Below are 18,671 nucleotides of genomic sequence, written 5' to 3'. Positions count from 1 at the left end.
TAAAGTTAATTGTTCATGATGGACCTTAGTACTGTAACACGCCAAAGCATTCTCCCTTCAATCTTCCAATCTAATGATTGCTAGAAGTATATGTCACTAATAAAATGAAACATAAATGAAAATAATTCTTAAGTAAAAAAGATACCTGAGAAATATTCAAACATTTATTCTTATACAAAACTAACCAATAAGTATTTGTTGAATTCATAGTATGTGCAGGTGTATCAGGCATTAGTGCAGTTAGTGAATAAGAAAGGTAAAGTCTCTCTCTTGTGGTATTTACTCTCTAGTGGGGATGACAGAGAGTAAGCAAGAAAAATAAATAAAAGTAACAATGTATGCTGTGAAGAATGTAAAATAATGTTATATAAAGAGAACAACAGGGTAACAAGTTGGACTGTGAAAGACCACCTCAAGGAGGGATGTACAAGGAGGTACGCAGAAGAACAGTTTGTAGAATAAAATAAATTGAAAACCACTTCAATGCCACTAATATTGGGAATACTAGATAAATTATGATATATCTATACAATGCAGCAGGTACAAGGGATAAAACATATGTAGTGAAATTTTAAAACTTCCACAATAATCGTTGAATTAAAAATTTAAGATGACAAGTGTTATATACAGTATGACAATATTTATGTTAAAATAGTGTTAATTTCTATGGTTACACATGTGTGTCAATGCATAAGTAGATGCCTGAAATTATACATAAAAAATTATAAGTAGGAGTGACCTTGGAGAGGTGGTGGATGTGGAGACCCAAGTTATTAATGATTAATGGGGTCTTGTGCCTTAGCTGTTATGCTTTATAGTTTTACAAGTAAAAGATACTCATGCATTATTTTTGTAATTAAAATTTAACTTTAAATATTTAAAAGTAAGCCAACTTGATATTGCCAGAGGGGAGGGGAGATGGGTGTGGGTGAAATGGGTAAAGGGGGAGGGTCAAACCCTCCAGTTATAAAATGAATTGAACCTGGTAATGTAATGTACAGTACACAGGGGATGACTATAGTTAATAATATCAGATTGCAAAGTTGAAAATTGCTGCGAGTAAATCTTAAAAGTTCTTAAAGAAAAAGAATTTGTAATTATGTATGGTGACAGATGGTAACTAGACTTACTGTGGTGATCATTTAGCAGTGTATACAAATAGTGAATCATATTTCACACCTGAAACTAATAGAATATTATAAGTCAAATATACCTCAATAAAAAATTAAGGCAATTTGATTATGTAAACCAAAATTAAAACACAACTTCTAATTTCAATTTTGTTACTGCAATCTTGAAAACACCATTTAGATCAACGCTTTTCTGTGTAAAAAGGAATAGCCGTATCTCTTCATTAACTATTTTTAGAGGTCTTATACTCAAAGTTAACATCATTGCATCGATAAAACTATTGTGTATGTGAACATGAGAGAGTGGCATGGACATATATACACTACCAAACGTAAAATAGATAGCTAGTGGGAAGCAGCCGCATAGCACAAGGAGATCAGCTCGGTGCTTTGTGACCATCTAGAGGGGTGGGATAGGGAGGGTGGGAGGGAGGGAGACGCAAGAGGAAAGAGATATGGGAACATATGTATATGTATAACTGAATCACTTTGTTATAAAGCAGAAACTAACACACCATTGTAATGCAATTATACTCCAATAAAGATGTTAAAAAAAAAACAACAAAAAACAGAAGAACAGATGTGAAGAAAGAAAATAAAGTTGTCTTAAACTTCATTGTTTAAAACTCACCCAGAAAAACAATTTAATGAGGAAAGAGTCTGGTAAAACGTGTGATGGGATGGAAGTTCTTTCATAGTGGAAAGCTTTTTGATCAGTTTTCAGATACATCAAGGAAACATGAACTGCACTGATATCTAGAGATAATCTGATCTGAAAGGCAGCTAAGCACACCTCCTATCGCTGAATTGTTTTCTTCAAGGACAACTAAAAAGCTGAAGTTTGTAAAGCTAAGACATGTTCTTTGTGATGGATAAGAGTCAGCAGATGTTAGAGAAAACAGAGCATGATTGATTCCTAAACTTAACACTGAGCTCAAGACCCAACAGTTTTATAAATTAAACTTAAAACCTTAGAAAAACTGTGAAAGCAAACCCAGAGAGGCAGAGAATAAGGGACTATTGTTTCTTCTGTAATATCCCTGTAAGTCCCAAAGGTCTTTTGGAATAACCAGCACGTTCCCCTTTTTGGATCAACATAGAAATACATTCTACCCACTAAAAAGGTAATAAAACTAAATAAAAGTTGGTTATTATTCATGGAGATATGCAAGTATCTGTAATGAGGTGCTTAAGATGGCATGCTTTTCTTGAGTAGAAAACGTTCAATTAGATTTTTGTAGCCTTTTATTTTTCCCTTGTCTGTACAACATACTAAACAGTGCCTTAGAATATACTACCAGCATCTTCTCTGGCTACTGGTAAAGAGGAAATCTTGCAAAAATTCTATGACCACGGATTTCTCTATGTGGTTTTAAAAAGAAAAAAAAAATGACATCAGTGAGAAACATCCAGCTCATGTTATCACCAGGACAAGTTGGGATTCTCCATATGCACTACGGTTCCTAGGAGAAGAGGATCCCTAGAATATCAGAATCTATAGCAAAAAATCATGCTTAATATCATTGATTTTTCACCCACATAAATACTAGTTTAAATTACAGCAGTATCCTAAGAATTAGCACATTTCCAGTAGGTTTGCTCTTTACCTAGAAAGTCTAAGAATGTCCCTCTTCTAGACTCTCCATAACTACTGATGAGAGACAAGTAACATCATAAAATTAGATGTAGATCCGATTTAGGGTGAAGAACATGGGGGGAAATCATAGAATACATAGAACCCAACAATGTGGTGTGTTAACTGACAGCATATACGTGGTGGTATTAGCTTTTGAGATTGATTGACATTTATCCCCCCTCCATGCAAAACAAAACAAACCAAGATTGTATAACCTGACTACTACACTGAAATAAACCCACAGAAGTACTTAAAGTATGGGAGTCTAATTAATCCTTAATCATGGATTTTTCTGCTCTTTGAGACCTTAGAATCTCATAGCATTACCAATGAGATTAAGATGATTTTGACCAGATATATTGCAATTACTTGTTACAAACAAAGTAATACATGGAAGAATTATTCATCTTTACTATATGAATAAGAAAATTAAATGTCACTCAATGTTTTTATAACAAAACAATTTGGAAGGACCATATAAATATCGCATTACTCTGATAATAGATTCAAGGTCATACCTTGAATAGATTCAAGGTAATGTATTGGCTAAATGACCATATAGATTGCTATTTTATTCTGCGATTCTAAGCTGAATTACTAGGGCAAAATGTTGAAATAGCATCTGAGCTCCTATAATTTTAAAATATTAGAGCTTTTAAAAATCCTCATGGAATTCACATCGCAATGTGCCTTACACATCAGGTAATGCAATCCTACCTTGGGATGTAACCTGATGGCATCATCACACACAAACACATTCATCATGCTGTCCTACAGATTCAAAAAGAAGACTGCTTTCTCTCCTAGTGTAACTCACATCCCACTAACTTATCATATTCCTGTTGACTAGAAAGCAGCTGAAATAACTTAATGTGCTTTGAATGTTTAGTCCAAAGTCATGTAAGAAAACATCTGTCACTTACGTTTTTGAGTCATCCCATAACACACAATAAGGATTCAAAGTACCCTAAAAATAAGCAGAGAAAGAATAAATGTATCTTGAGTACATACATAAAAAACTGAAGGATTGTGTGAAATGCAAAAAGAATGGCACATTTCTTATCCTTCAGTAAGATTCTTTAAGGATTCCACCTCTATTTTTTTTGCATTAAAAATTTGCATGTCCTTTCTCATAGGTTTAATGGCCCATTTTATGAAATTTTATTCATGAAAACTTTACGTTTATTCCAAATATCATAACCCATAGTTGTTTTTTATTTAATTATAAGTGAAGGCCTCATAAGTGACAAGGTACATACTTTGATGATTTCTATTTCATTTTTTTCCCCTAAAATAGTAATTGCTGGATTATTTCTTTTAAGAAGCCAAAGTATTTTCAATATCTAATATTTACAATATTTATAATAATTCAATCACAGTGAAACTTGCTGCATTAGGCACACCTGCCACTTCCTCTTCAGCCTCCAGTGGTGCAGCTTCCAAAAGGCAAGGCATGGCTGCATTAATTGTCCATTTCCAGAGAGTCTGTAGACTTGCAGTATTTTCTTAATCAACAGATCATATTCCTATAAAATCACATCTAATAAAACTATGGGAAAACATGCTAAATGTTTATTCAGTTTAATCATTATGTAATGAGTAGCCACAATGACCTTCAGCATGACACAATGAGTTTTCCACATTGGATTATCCACCAAGTACCTTCTGTTTTGAAGAGACTAATTGTTGGAATGTTTTTCTTTCTGTCTTTCTGTCCAATTCATTGGGCCCTATTTTTCCTGTTGAAACTAACCTAGTAATTCTTCTTCTCTGATGTTGTGAGCTATCCACAGATCCTCTTCTCTTTTCTATTAAACACACTCTGTAGCTTTCAAGTTCTCTCATCCTCCACGACATTCATCTCCTGGAGCACACACTTTAAAGTGTGTTTAGGGAACCCATCCACCTGTGTCCTACCTGCACAGGATAAAGCGGTACTATTGCCTCTGCAATGTAGGTGCCATATGCCTAATAATGCATTCCAACGGTGTATGGGATATTTTGGCAATCTTCCCCTGAGCTTGACAGGTATTATTACCCACTGAAGTCCCTCAGGAGCTTTTTGAATTCTGATTTTGACATCACATATATTCACTCTTTAACTTTGTGTCACTGCATGATTAAGAAACAAACATGGTATCTATGGGCTCATCCAACAAGTCAGTGATAAAAGTGATGAATAGGCCAAGGCAGGTGAAATTTATAGTCCTGAAACAGCCTACTGGCTCCTTCACACAGGGGGTCATGCTCCCTCAGAGAACCTGCCCTCGGTCTTGTTTCCAAGTAGATAATCACTGACATGTATCTGGCAAAGCAACATCTTTAAAAGTCTAGGCAAGTTCTTTGTGAAACACTGACTTTCTAAGTGCTGGTCACCGAGTCCATTCTAGAATTCCACTAGGAGAAAGAAACTTAGCTCATTATTCTAAAACTGGTGAAATTTACCCCAACTTTCATTATTCATTTTAATTGGGACATTGACTAACTCCCATATTTTAGCACCATTACCATTCTCCAAAATCCCTCAAAGACCACATCTCTAATGCATCCTTCTTATCAGATGCTCATACTTATAAACTATGCTCTTAGAACATAAAAAATATTCCCTTCCCTGAAATGGGTTATAGCCTTACAGAGATTGAAGAGAAACACACATGGAATGTTCATGGAATAACAAAAAAAGAGACATGCTCATATAAATGTCACTAGTTGATAATTTACTTTTTAAAGGACAAATTATGGACAGAGCATCATGGCCTGTGTCAAAGAGAGTTCCATGGAATAAATGGGCCCTTTTCTAGCTCTCACAGGAGGCATAGATATGGATGTTCAAGACATGGGGAGGGCAATAGTGTTTCAAATTGGTTTCTTTCTCTGTCCTATGAGACCTGGTCTGGTTTTACCTGAAATCCTCATACAGCTTGTGACTTTCTAAGAAATCCTCAGCAGAGCTACAATGTCGTATAATAAAGTTATGCTATATTTAGGGTTCTGTTCAAAAGAGCTCAGAGCACTTTCTAGAAAGCAAATTAGCCCTGGAGTATGACAATGAAGGTCATGGGAGTATACATTTCATGGATATAGACTGTATACGTAGGTGAGGACCTTGAGATTACAGGTCCTCTACATCGAGTTCACTTCTTCAGTAATGTACGAGTGAGATTAAGTTCAATCTCTATATAAACCAAAGTAGGATACTGATTATAGGATTACTGTTTCATAATTAGAGCTCATAACAGGTTATGACAAAAGATAATAATATTAGAAAAGAAATAGAATATGAACTTAATTGTTTAGATATCACCTTCCATTTTACCCCTCGAAAGACACTAATTTCCACCTTAAAATGAAAGTATAAAGGTGAGAAATGCCTCTTCTACTCTTATCCATGCCTCTGTCAACCCTCAGTTTCACCCACTACCTTCCTCACCCCTCACCCCTTAGATCTCATGATTCTCTCTCTTTCTGTCCTTGTGAAAATTTAGAAACAATCCACATGAGAATTATAGGTTCCAAAACACACCACGTAATCTTGCATTTCACTGTACCTTCTGGACCTACACAAAAGACAGACACCCCTCTGTGAACATTCATTCCAGAACAGTCACCCATATGTGGGCCTATGAGCTGAGGTCAGTTATGGAAACATCTGAAGTTTACAAAAATAAGCAGAACAAACAAACTAGAGGAATCTTAGTACCTGGATAGACCAGTCACTTAGAGAATAAGAATGCGAGATGGTAAAGAAAGCAAAACCCAATGACGAATGAATTCTATACATGAAAAAAACCCAGAAAACCTGGCTAAAAGAAACCACTTGTAAAATATTTGTTATAATTTTCAGATACTTTTCTCAAAGGTACTCTGCTGCAAGATCTGTTATGAGGAATTTACAGAAAATCAATAACAGGAAATGGCAAGCCCGACAGAGAGCAGGAACAAAACGTAATGACAGAAGCAAGAGGCAAATAGGTAGGCTGTGAACCAACTCACAAAAGTGGATTTAAGAAAAGCATGAAACTAAGAAACCAAAAGCTGTCAGGTAAATGAGCCAAACCGGCTAGAGAAGATTAATTTATAGAGCTGTCAATATAATTGACACTTAAAATATTAAAACTGAATGTATTTGAAAACTTTTGGAAAGAATACGCTGTTCTTGAAAAACATATTTTTGGCCAAAAAACTGTCTCTTGACTCCACTGAAAACAGTATAGTTGAACTTGAGTTAAACATTTGTACTCACCCACTTTTAAGCGTTTAAAAATGTACTGTGACCCAAGTTTTCTAATTACCATAGATGTTCTACACAGCACTTTTAGTGTTTTAACAGTCTTTGATATTTTCTTTTACTTTTCTCCTCTGTCTCAACATCAAGCAAACCATTACTGATCACCCTTGACTGGTGATGGGGTTACATTCTGATAAACCCATTGCAAGTTGAAAATATCATACGTTGACAATGCACTTCATACACCTAACCTACAGAACATAATCGCTTAGCCTAGCCTACCTTAAGTGTGCTCAAAACACTTACATCAGCTTACATCTGGGCAAAGTCATCTAACACAAGGCCTTTTTTAATAAAAAGCGTTGAATATATCATGTAATTTATTGAATACTGTACTGCAAGTGAAAAGCAGAATGGTTGTATGGTTACAGAATGGTCATAAGTATATCAATTGTGCATCCTTGTGGTTGTGTGGCTGACTTGGAGCTGTGGGCCACTGCCCAGCATCATATGAGAGTACCCTACTGCATATCTCTAGCCCAGAAAAAGATCAAAATTCTAAGTATGGTTTCCACTGAATGCATATCACATTCCCACCATCATAAAGTCAAAAAATCGTAAATTGGTGACTGTCTGTGTATCTATTTAACAATACAATACATCACTGGCTTTGTCCATGTATTTTTATAGGTGGTTCTCTCTTTTCCTCTGATCTTCATTACTTTTCTATTTTCTTGTTTGCAGAATAGGGAATTTAGACATCTTTTCTAGCCTTAGCCCTTAATGATTCTAGAATGACATTTATAAATGAATTCCTTTTCTTTTACAAAACTCTCTTCCAAGTCTGTTTTTTCCCCTATGGAATATTTTCAAAACATCTCACTATGGTATAAAGAGAAGAAGTCAGAAGAGTGAGTCAGGAAGATGATCAAAACAAGCTCATCCATTCATGCAAAAGTCACTTAGCCAACACCTGTAACATTCCAGACACCTTGGAGGCACTGGGGCTACAGCATTGAACAAAACAAAATCCTTGCCTCATACACTTAGCTATAGTGAAGGGGGCAGGGAGAGAGACAAAAAACATAAAGAAGTAAATATATAATATGCTAGGTGGTAATATGTGTTATGATGAAAAGTAAAATACATGAGTAGGAAAGACTGGGAAGTTGAATGGATTGCAATTTTGTATATTGAGAAGGCTTCACCAATAAGATGATACCTGAACAAATGCCTGAAGGAAGTCATTTACAGAAAAGATAAAAGTCACAATAAACATGAATGCTGAAACAAGTTACTTTAACTTTTCCTTGGTGCTTTTAAGTTCTGAATAAATCCAATTCACATGCTATCTTAATTACACTCTTGCTATTTTCATGTTTTCAAGGCGTTTTCTCTGGACCTACTCTTGAATCACCTGGGATGCTGATGAAAAATGTAGGTTCCTTGGCTCCAGGAATTTTGAGATTGGGGCTTAACTTAGGAACATACATTCTAGCGACTCCCTCCACTCCTTATAATTTTTAATCTATATCACATTTGTAGAAGCATGGACACACAACAGAAATAACATGGCTACTTCACTCTGCTTTTCTTTACATTTTCGAATGCTTAGTCCTCATATGCCACAGTAAATTCCTAATCTGGAAACCTCTTAACTTTCTTGTACCTTTCATAGTCCTCTTGAAACAAAAAATATCCTCTTGTCTGTAGAGGTAAAGCAAGCTCATAGACAAAGCTTCTAAGGACTTGGAGAAGCCCAGTGACCTCCTTGTCACTCTTTCAACATTTCCAGTGCTCTGAGCAAGATGTTCCAGGGCGAGTCCTTGTGTCACATCTTCCAGTGAATTGCACATTGAGTTCTTGTACGTGGACAGGAGAAAGACTGTTCAACTGAGACTCCAAAGCCTCTCTTCATTTCCAAAACTTTAGATATAAAGGCATTACATTAATAATATCTGGATTTTGCTAAGCTTGCCCTTTTTCTATCCCCACTGTTAATTGTATTTCTTATATAACTGCACAAACAGATTTTGGGAATTCCTAAGAACATTTCCAAAATACCTGACCTGACCCACAAAAGACTAATTTATATCCTGCCTATAATTCTACTACTTGAGAAAAGTCACGTTTTAAAACGCTCAGGAATGCATTCTAAAGGAAGTAAGATTCTCGTAGATGTAAATTTTCCACAGTCAAATCTCTGACAGGTCACGAAAGCTGATCAGTGTGAAAGGGAGCCCTTTCTGGATTATGTCTTCTAACATATAAACATCTTCATAATCCCTGAAAACGTAATACACCATCCAAGGGGATGATGCAGTTGAAAAGGTATCATATCACATGCAACTCTACAACAGGAAGACAGTCTGTTGAATGTTCTCCATACCTCTTCTCAAGGTTTTGAGAGTATTTCAGCATTTCTAAGTGATACTTAAAAAGAGTTAAATCTGGGTCTAACTCTCATTTTTTGATGGGGTAGCTGACATATACCTGAAGTCCAAAGAGCCTCATTGAGAATGCAATACTTTTCTTACTTAAAAGGAAATGGAGATATGGAATTTTTCAATTTATTTACATGAGTTCTACAGAAAGCACCTCATTGAGAACCAGTTAAATCAAGAAGATGGAAAAGGAATAGTTGTCTTTAGCTAAAGCAGAAGAGCATAGAGGCCACTGAAGTGAGGAAGGCAGAGTATGGTTCTATCAAGACAAGTCACGTCTTCCAGGACTTGGCAGCCATTCAGTTAGAACACAAGGGGAGGGCACGTGTGTAATCCAGCTTCTGCTATCTGGTTACTCAGGACCCCAACTTAACCAGATGACACTATTTTTGTGTCTCTAATTTCTTAGATATATCACTAGTCACTGAATGTACATTATTTCCTGACAAATACTTTCTATTTGACATGTGGGAAGTAGTAAAAGTAGAACAACTATCAGAAATTATTTATATGTGCATCCTTCAAAGAAAATCATTGCCTCCACATATATGTCTTACAGTGTCTTCCCCATATGTGACTGCATCATTTCCAACAATGGCTATACAAGTCTGGGTGCACCTCTCAAAAAATAAATGGTTTATCTGTGGGTAAAACTCTCCAAGGTTGAAGTGGCAAATAACTTTAATAAGTAAACACTCAAATAACTAGATTCCATATAGATATAGCATACAGCTTGTTTTTTCCTTTTATATCCAAGAGGTTGTAACAATGTGTCCTAGTAGTGCTTTTATGGGGTTGTAGCAGAGACAAGGGCTGGCCAGGCTGTTTTGCACAGTTCCAATCTATCAGCTGCCAGCAGAGAAGTTTTGCTAAATTGCTTCAAGAGCACAACACATCTACAAATGTCAGAGTTGCTCCTGGCATCCTCCAGTTTTCCCTAATATCCCACCACCACTTTACAATGGCCATTCTCATTGTCTGGTGATTCCTTTAATCAAATTCCTAAAGTGTTAGCATGATAATCAGCATGGAAAAATGTAATCTCTAGTTGCTAACTGACTTTCATTGAGTAATATATTATCATTATTGTAGTTTATCTGATTCAAAATGTCACTGTTACTGTATGCATATATATTATTTTCATAATCAAAAAAATAATTTTGCAATGCTCCAATGCAGGGTTATTAGTTTTCTATTGCTGCTGGAACAAATTACCACATACCTAGCAGCATAGAACAACACAGATTTATTATATCATGGTTTCTGTGTGTCATGAGTCTGGTGAGCTTATCTGGGTTTCTGCTCAAGAAATTCACAAGGCTGGTATCAGAATGTTAGCAAGAATGCAGTCCTTTCTGGATATGGGGATGAATCCACATCTAGGCTCGTTCGGGTCTCAGGAGGATTCAGTTCCTTGTAGTTGTAGGACTGAGGTCCACGTTTCCTTCCTGGTTGATAACCAGGGGTTATTTTCAGCTTTTAGAGACTGCCCATATTCCTTGGCTTGTGGCCCTCATCCTTCATCCTCAAAGTCAGCAATGGCAGGGTGAGTCCTTCTTACCTTGCATCTCTCTGACCATAGCCGGGAAAGGCTTTCCAATTTTAATGGATCATGTGATTAAACTGGATCTACTCACATAATCCAGGATAAATGCCCCATCTCAAGGTTCTTACCCTTAATCCCATCTGCAAAGTCCTTTCTGACATGTAATATAATATATTCACAAGTTATGGGGGTTAGGATATGGGCATCTTTGGGGGGCCACATTCTCTTTACCATACAGGGGGTGACAACTTATGCAGTCCAGGGGCCAAATCTGGCTTGCTACCTACTTTGTAAATGATATTTTGTTGTAACAGAGCCACACCCATTTTCATATATTGTCTCTGGTTGCTGTCACACTACAATAGCATAGCTGAGTAGATGAGACAAAGACCATTATAGCTCATATGTCTAACCTGACTCAACTGAAAATGTTTGCTGACCCCTGCTCCAACAATAGCATAATTAGTCTAAAATTTTTTTGAAGAATATCAATGTTGTATTATGAATAAGAATAAACTGAATGTGAAATGTAAGTGGGAAGAATGCTTACTCAAGTTTAGGAATTTAGGATAAAACCAAAAAAAAAAAACTGTAGCTAGAGAATAATTTCTATCTCAATTTCAGCCGTTGGCAGCACCATCAATCTACTTGTCTAGTTAGCATTTCAAGACTCTCCCATAAAAACTACCAAGGGGTTTTTAAGCAGGCAAAACATCAGAAATCTTTTCCAAATGGACGCAAGCTAGGGTAGAAAAGTAATTTTAAAAGTAAAGGGATATGGGCTTCCCTGGTGGCGCAGTGGTTGAGAGTCTGCCTGTCGATGCAGGGAACACGGGTTCGTGCCCTGGTCTGGAACGATCCCACTTGCCGCGGAGCGGCTGGGCCCGTGAGCCATGGCCACAGAGCCTGCGCGCCCGGAGCCTGTGCTCCGCAACAGGAAGGGCCACAATAGTGAGAAGCCCGCGTACCGCAAAAAAAAAAAAAAAAAAGTAAAGGGATAAAAACGCCCCTTTGTAGAAATTATAGATGTATAGAATGAACCTCTTTAAGCTTTGCCACGTGAGTTTTAATTCGCTGGGTTGTTATCAGCCTTTGCTATTCATGAAAATACCCACTGATGAATGTTGGATTTTCTTTTCATTGTTTTTCATGTTAATGGTAAAAAGAATATTCATCACAGTTTTCCATTGTGTTTTCCACTATGATTTACAAAGGCCATGGCTCATGATTAATTTTAGTTTATACACATAAAACAAACTCCTTAATTTGTTAGCTAGATCCTGTTAGTATGCCAGCAAATGCAGCAAAGAAAATAAAACCACAAGCCCCAATTCCCGTGGGATTGTTTGCGAATATGACCAATTTGAGAACTACAAAAAAACCCAGTGTATTTTCCTCAATCCTGAAAGATAGCAGGTTGGCCCTACCTAGACCATGAGAGTTGTTGCTTAGAGGAAGAAATAAAAAGAAAGGCGAAAATAGACTGCAGAGGCTGCAGGCCAGGGTAGTCCAAGGTGTCTTTCCACCAGAAATGGAACTACATTTAAGACTTTTTATTTGAAAAACGTGAACTTTCAGGCTTGCAAAGTTGATAGAGCATGAGATAACAAATGCATTTATTTTCTTATTCTTCTAACTCATCTTTTAATGATAAAGATGTTATATATCTTGGAAATTCACAGCAGGCTCAGATCTGTCAGGACCAAGGCATCCTAATGGTGGGTGTGAGCATGTGTACATGCATGTTTGCTTATGTGTGCACATATAGATCCATTCTGCTGCACTTATTTAGGTCCCAAAATGACTTTCAATAAATGTATTAAATTTCCTTGCACATTACGGAACCTAACAATATTGATAAGTATAAATGTCACACTGAAGAAACCTTAAGTAATATGAAAAACAAAATTCTTTTTCTCAGAAAAGCAAATTTGGTGTTTCCTATAATCAAGCAATTGCTATGCCCAAGCACTAAGGACCACAAACTCAGACCCTACAGATTATAACAATAAAGCCATGAGCCTAGAAAACTGAACTAAGAATACTATCTTACTCTTTAATGACTTATGAGCTGGTTAAAACTGCAAATGGCTTTGCTGAATACAATTTGAAATTTCAAGTTTTCATATTCCATTACCTATTCCTACCAGTTCCCAAGGGCCTTATTACACTTAACATACTTTAAATGTTATTTATTTAAAAGCTTTTTTAAAAAGAACATGTTTTGTTTAAATAATGTTAACAGGCTTTTCCCTAGACTCATTATAACTATTAATTTCCTTTCTTCATTTTTTTTGCACATGGTGTATACAACAGATATAATTTGCAAGTAATTATTCTCTTCTGAGCTTAGAAAAGTGCAGCAGATACATTTGCTATAAGAAAATAGGTGAAAGTAGACAGTCTTGATATAAGCAAGATGTCATATCTAGATTGCTCAACTTTGAAGGCAATACCAATGATAATACATCTGTATCTACATAGTTATAATGACATTTCAGCTTGTTCTAATCAATTTTAATTTTCATGTTTAAGATACATCTTTTCTTCACATTTTAGTGAAGACTATTATATGTCAGCATAGGCTCTTTTGACTATCTCTTCAATGAAAATAAACTAAAATCAGAGCATACTTTACAAGACACTCAATAAACCAGTCATGTATTCCTTCCCTCAGTGTATATTAAAGTCCTTAACAAAATCTAATCTGCATGGTAAGTATAAATATCAATACAACAAGCACTGGAAATTTTAAACAGTAGAACGTGAAGGACTGTAGTTGTGGTAAGACAATGGTGTGGGAGATATCTATAAAGTGGAGGGAAGGGACTTCCCTGGTTGTCCAGTGGTTAAGACTCCACCTTCCAATGCAGGGGCTGCGGGTTCTATCCCTGGTCGGGGAGCTAAGATCTCACATGCCTCGCAGCCAAAACACCAAAACACAAAACAGAAGCAATATTGTAACAAATCCAATAAAAACTTTAAAAAGCAAAGTGGAGGAAAGAAATGAGGGATGGAGGAGCCCAGAGAATCTCCACCATGTGCCTGGAAATCAGGGCGGCCTCTGAGGACAGGCACAGGTGGGCGCTGTTCCTGACACAGGATGGATGCGGGTGGGAACACCTCGAGGCATTTTCTTCTCCAGACTAAACATTTCTTCTTCTCCCTCAGACCCTTTGTGTAACGGATTTGTCTATATTCTCTTAAATCTAGGCCTTCCAGAGTAGAGTATTGTTTTAGGAATCTGGTCAACTCACTCACTCAAAGTACTGAAAGAATTAATTCTAAGTGACTTGCGGTAATCATCTTACCATTCTTATATTCTGACTTTCATTGCCACTCCAGAGTGTAGCTGGTGCTTCATAAAATTTATTGACCATACACTCTGGTTTCCGTATGTAGAAAATAAATTTTTTGTACATTATTTATCTCTTTTGAAATTGGGCTGACAACATATGCCCCCAGAAAAGTTTGACTCAAAGCTTAAATCTGTTCATTTCAAATAGTTCTCTTGAATTGAAATAATGAGATTGTTTTATCAACACTATTTTTAAGGTTACTCTTTCTTCAGCTTATGAAAAAAAAATGCCATTTAATTAACATGTTCTTTAAATCCTCAATAGTGATTTTATCTTTATTTAGGAAAGTTTTGTGAATGTTCATTTACAGAATTGTGATATTCTGACATTGCATTGCTTTTCCAGTAAGCAATTCAGGGAATTATTATCTCTTACTGTGTTTCACCAATGCTTATAACTGGATAGACATTACCATGATAAACAATATATACAAACAAATACGTAAATAAATATTTTATAATACATGTTGAAGGTACACAGTTCCTTATTCAAAAATTATGTTAAAAGTATCTCCTAGCTTTCAGTGCAGTGATGAGATTAGGGTCATTAAAGGTATGAGGAGGTAGATATAACAGAAATAAAATACATTGTCAAAGTTAGATAGAACCCGTATGGTCACATTTTGGCAAAACTGGGAAAAGGCCAAATAGTTTAAGTATCAATCATGTTTAAAAGTTACTGCTGAGAGATTTGAGATTTTCATTAAACAATCTAGGAAGCTGGAACACCTTTGTAAAAAGTGGTTTATATGGAAGATAATTGTCATTTTTTAATAAAATTAAGTGGACTGTTATTTAAAATCAGCAATTATAAAATACTGGAGATGTACAGGTTTTGTAAACTAAAGGATGTGAGAATCAATTTCATCATGTCATTCACTAACTATATGAACTTGGGAAAATCACAATCATTTTGTGCTTTCCATAATTGTATGCAAAAGTCAAGTTCATAGAAACTTTGCAAGGGATTAAAAAAAAGCTATGTATATGCAACATATGAGACAGTTTAACACAGCAATTGTAAAAGCATAATTAAGAAAGTCTTAATAGGAATCACTTTCCTTGCCCCTTAAATCAATGATTTAGGTATTTAAGGTGGATGTATAAAGGATAAGTAGATATTTTAGATTTCTACATAAGGCCTGAACAAGGTCTAAAGAATTTCAGTTGCAGGTGGATGGGTTTAACAGAGGGTTCTTGTCATTCTGGATGGAAGAGCTGGATTTGAATCACTGGAGCACCCAAACAGTTACAAGGAGGCTCCTCTGATCCTGGGTGTAGCACCAGGGTGTAGCACTTTAAAAAGCTGCTTCACTGACTCTCCTACCCTGGGGTACCCTGAAGGACATCACTGCCCTTTGCTTTATGTCTGTAGCTTCTGTTGCTGCATGCACCTTAAATCTGTGTGTTTACATGGCAGTCTTCCTCACCATGTGGCAAGACTGCTTCTTTCATCTTGATCTCCCCCACTTCTTAGCTTAGAGCCCAATAAAGATGTGGGCACTGACAAACTATTAACTATTATCCTGGAGAAATTGAAGAGTTTTATCATGAACCAAAGCATAGGATAATGTGTCATTTTGTTTTTATATAATACATATCTTCATAACAAATTAATTCATTTGCAACTCTAAAGAGTTTAGAAAATGTGTTCTGGTCTTATAAGTCAAAAGAAGGACTGTTAACCTTCTTTAAAAGGTAAATTCTACAAGCAACTCAATGCCAAGTGGATGATACTTACATTAGCCAAATGAGCTAGTTCTATCTCCAGGAATGAATCAGTTGTCTTGGGTTCAGGCCTTATGGTGACCACGATGATTTTGGAATTAACGACAGTATAATTTCTGAAACAGAATAATTATGATTAAGATGAGTCAGGATTGATGATGAATATTAATTCCCACTGTTCAATACATGTTGTGATGACATTTTTAATAAATGTATCCTAAGCAAAGACATAGAAACATCGCTCAAATAGATTTAAAACATGATACTGAACTACTATTCATGGAAAGATACAGTTGATTTTTTGTTATAAATATACCCGATCTGGAACTAGAAAACTTTAGGGGGAGAAAGCTATTGCTGACTGTTACCATTTTAAAGGCAGGAAAGATGGAAAAGCAATAGCGCTAACAATTACTTAAATCTGATTCACCTGCGAGACAGGTGGATCATGAATTCAAACCTTCAGGCAATCTTTAAATGAATATAATCCATTCATCTCAAGGTGGACCTAACAGTTTGGTTTTCCAAGAGACCAAATATTCTTCTTGCAAAGTGCTGTCTTGGTGTTTGTTTTTAGACTATCTCAAAATTCATTAAGATGAATGATTAGAAAGTGGTGTAGAATGAAAACAAGTAGAATTTAAATATCAATAAACTTTGTTGCTAATTACTGACCATCATTCATTTCAACAATAGAGATATACAGGCCACTTCTTTATCTCAACATGCTAGATGTAAAGAACACATTTGCATTTGGAAATATCTCACCAGTACAGTTCATTCACAAAGAAGTTTTAAATATAATCATATTTACAAGCTACAAAAAAAATTATCCCTAAATATAAACATGTAAAATGGAACCAGCTCTTTCTTGCATACACAGGTTTTCATCCAACATATATAAAATGCTATACACCTCCTGTAATATAGAGATTTAAAGATTTTATTGTATTTTAGTTATTTGAAGAAATATATATATATATACATATATATGTATATATATATGTATATATATATATATTCATCCTTCCTTTTTACTATTCTGGAGAATTTATAACAGGTAACAAGACAAAGTAACTTAATTTTTTTCCTCTTTTTTGTTGTTTAAGGTGTTATTTATAGGTAATAAAATTCATCAACTTTAAGTGGACAGTTTAAAGCTTTTGGTAACTGTATGCTACAATGCAAGCACCACCAAATCCAGACAGACAACCCTCCACAGTTTCCTTGAGCCCCTTTGCACTTGATCCCCACATCCCTCCCCATGGTTCCAGGAAACCATGGGCATGTTGTCACTATAATTATGTCTCTGTAGAATTTCATTATATAGAATCATATACTACATAGACTTTTGTGTTTGACTTAATTCACTCAGCATAATGTTTTTGAGATTTATCAGTCCTGTTTCTCTTTATAGCTGAGTAGTATTTCATGACATTGAATTTGTGATCTATTCATCAGTTAAGGAAGCAACCTTTAGGTTGCTTCTGATTTTTAGCTTCTATGATTTTTAGCAGCTATTCATATTTGCCTATCATGAATAATTGGTATACATACATTCTGGATGGACATATATTTTCATGTCTTGAGTAAATAACTATGAGTGGAATTGCTTGCTCATGTGGTAAAAGCATGTTTAATTTTATAAGTTACTGCCATACAGTTTTCTAAAATGGCTGTACCATCAAAGTCATATAATTCTAATATCATAGAACCTCACATTCTTTGTGAAAATGTTTTCTCTAATGGGCTGATCTTTGCCACAAAATTTCACCAGAAAAAAATGCCAACTATGCCACACTTGGAGGAATATTTAGTAGCAGAGGAACTATAAACATATTCTGAGTGGGATAACATTTTTTAACCCATATATTTAGTAATGTCAAATAACAAATTCTAGAACACTCAGGAAGTTTCATGGTACCCAGCCTAACAGAAAAATAGTAAAAAACAACAAAGTATAAATTTGTTTTCAGTATTCCTTAGGAGGAAGGTGGTTGTAAACAGAGAAAGTTGGTTGACTGTTATTTATTTCATTTAATACTAAATGAGTTGGGCTTCCCTGGTGGCACAGTGGTTAAGAATCTGCCTGCCAGTGCAGGAGACACAGGTTTGAGCCCTGGTCAGGGAATATCCCACATTGCTGCAGAGCAACAAACCCGTGCGCCACAACTACTGAGCCTGCTCTCTAGATCCCACAAACCACAACTACAAGATTGCGTGCACCTAGAGCCCATGCTCCGCAACAAGAGAAGACACCACAGTGAGAAGCGTGTGCACCATAACAAAGAGTAGCCCCTGCTCGCTGCAACTAGAGAAAGCCCGCGCCCAGCAATGAAGACCCAATGCAGCCAAAATAAATAAATAAAATAAATAAATTTATTAAAGAAAAATACTAAATGAGTCAACTAAAGGTAAGGGGCATTGAGAAGGATATGGAAGTAAGCTCTAAATGCCAAGCTTCCTCTGCAAACTCACTCTTCCCTGTTTATCTGTGAGCAAAAGTAATCAGGATCACGTGAGAATAGATGGGATTAACTGTGAGGTGATACCAGTTGATTAATTATGTTAACAGATCTGACAGGATTCCCAGAAAATGAC

At 35.9% G+C, this 18,671-nt stretch overlaps 1 protein-coding gene across 2 annotated transcripts in view; it reads right to left on the bottom strand.

The window, feature by feature from the left end:
- Positions 1-18,671, bottom strand: part of ADGRB3 (adhesion G protein-coupled receptor B3) — an 802,271-nt gene that overhangs the window by 334,020 nt on the left and 449,580 nt on the right. For both annotated transcript variants that reach the window (XM_029224183.1, XM_029224184.1), the window contains 2 exons: positions 16,084-16,186; positions 3,690-3,733 (listed from right to left, as the gene is read on the bottom strand). In XM_029224183.1, coding sequence (XP_029080016.1) covers positions 3,690-3,733; positions 16,084-16,186 — 147 coding nt within the window. The remainder of the gene's footprint in view (positions 1-3,689; positions 3,734-16,083; positions 16,187-18,671) is intronic.

The sequence above is a fragment of the Monodon monoceros genome, unplaced genomic scaffold (assembly GCF_005190385.1).
Source record: "Monodon monoceros isolate NGI ecotype Baffin Bay Population unplaced genomic scaffold, NGI_Narwhal_1 Super_Scaffold_15, whole genome shotgun sequence".
Taxonomy (NCBI): Eukaryota; Metazoa; Chordata; class Mammalia; order Artiodactyla; family Monodontidae; genus Monodon; species Monodon monoceros.
The sequence above is the reverse complement of the archived record's forward strand: the minus strand, read 5'-3'. Positions and strand labels throughout refer to the sequence as shown.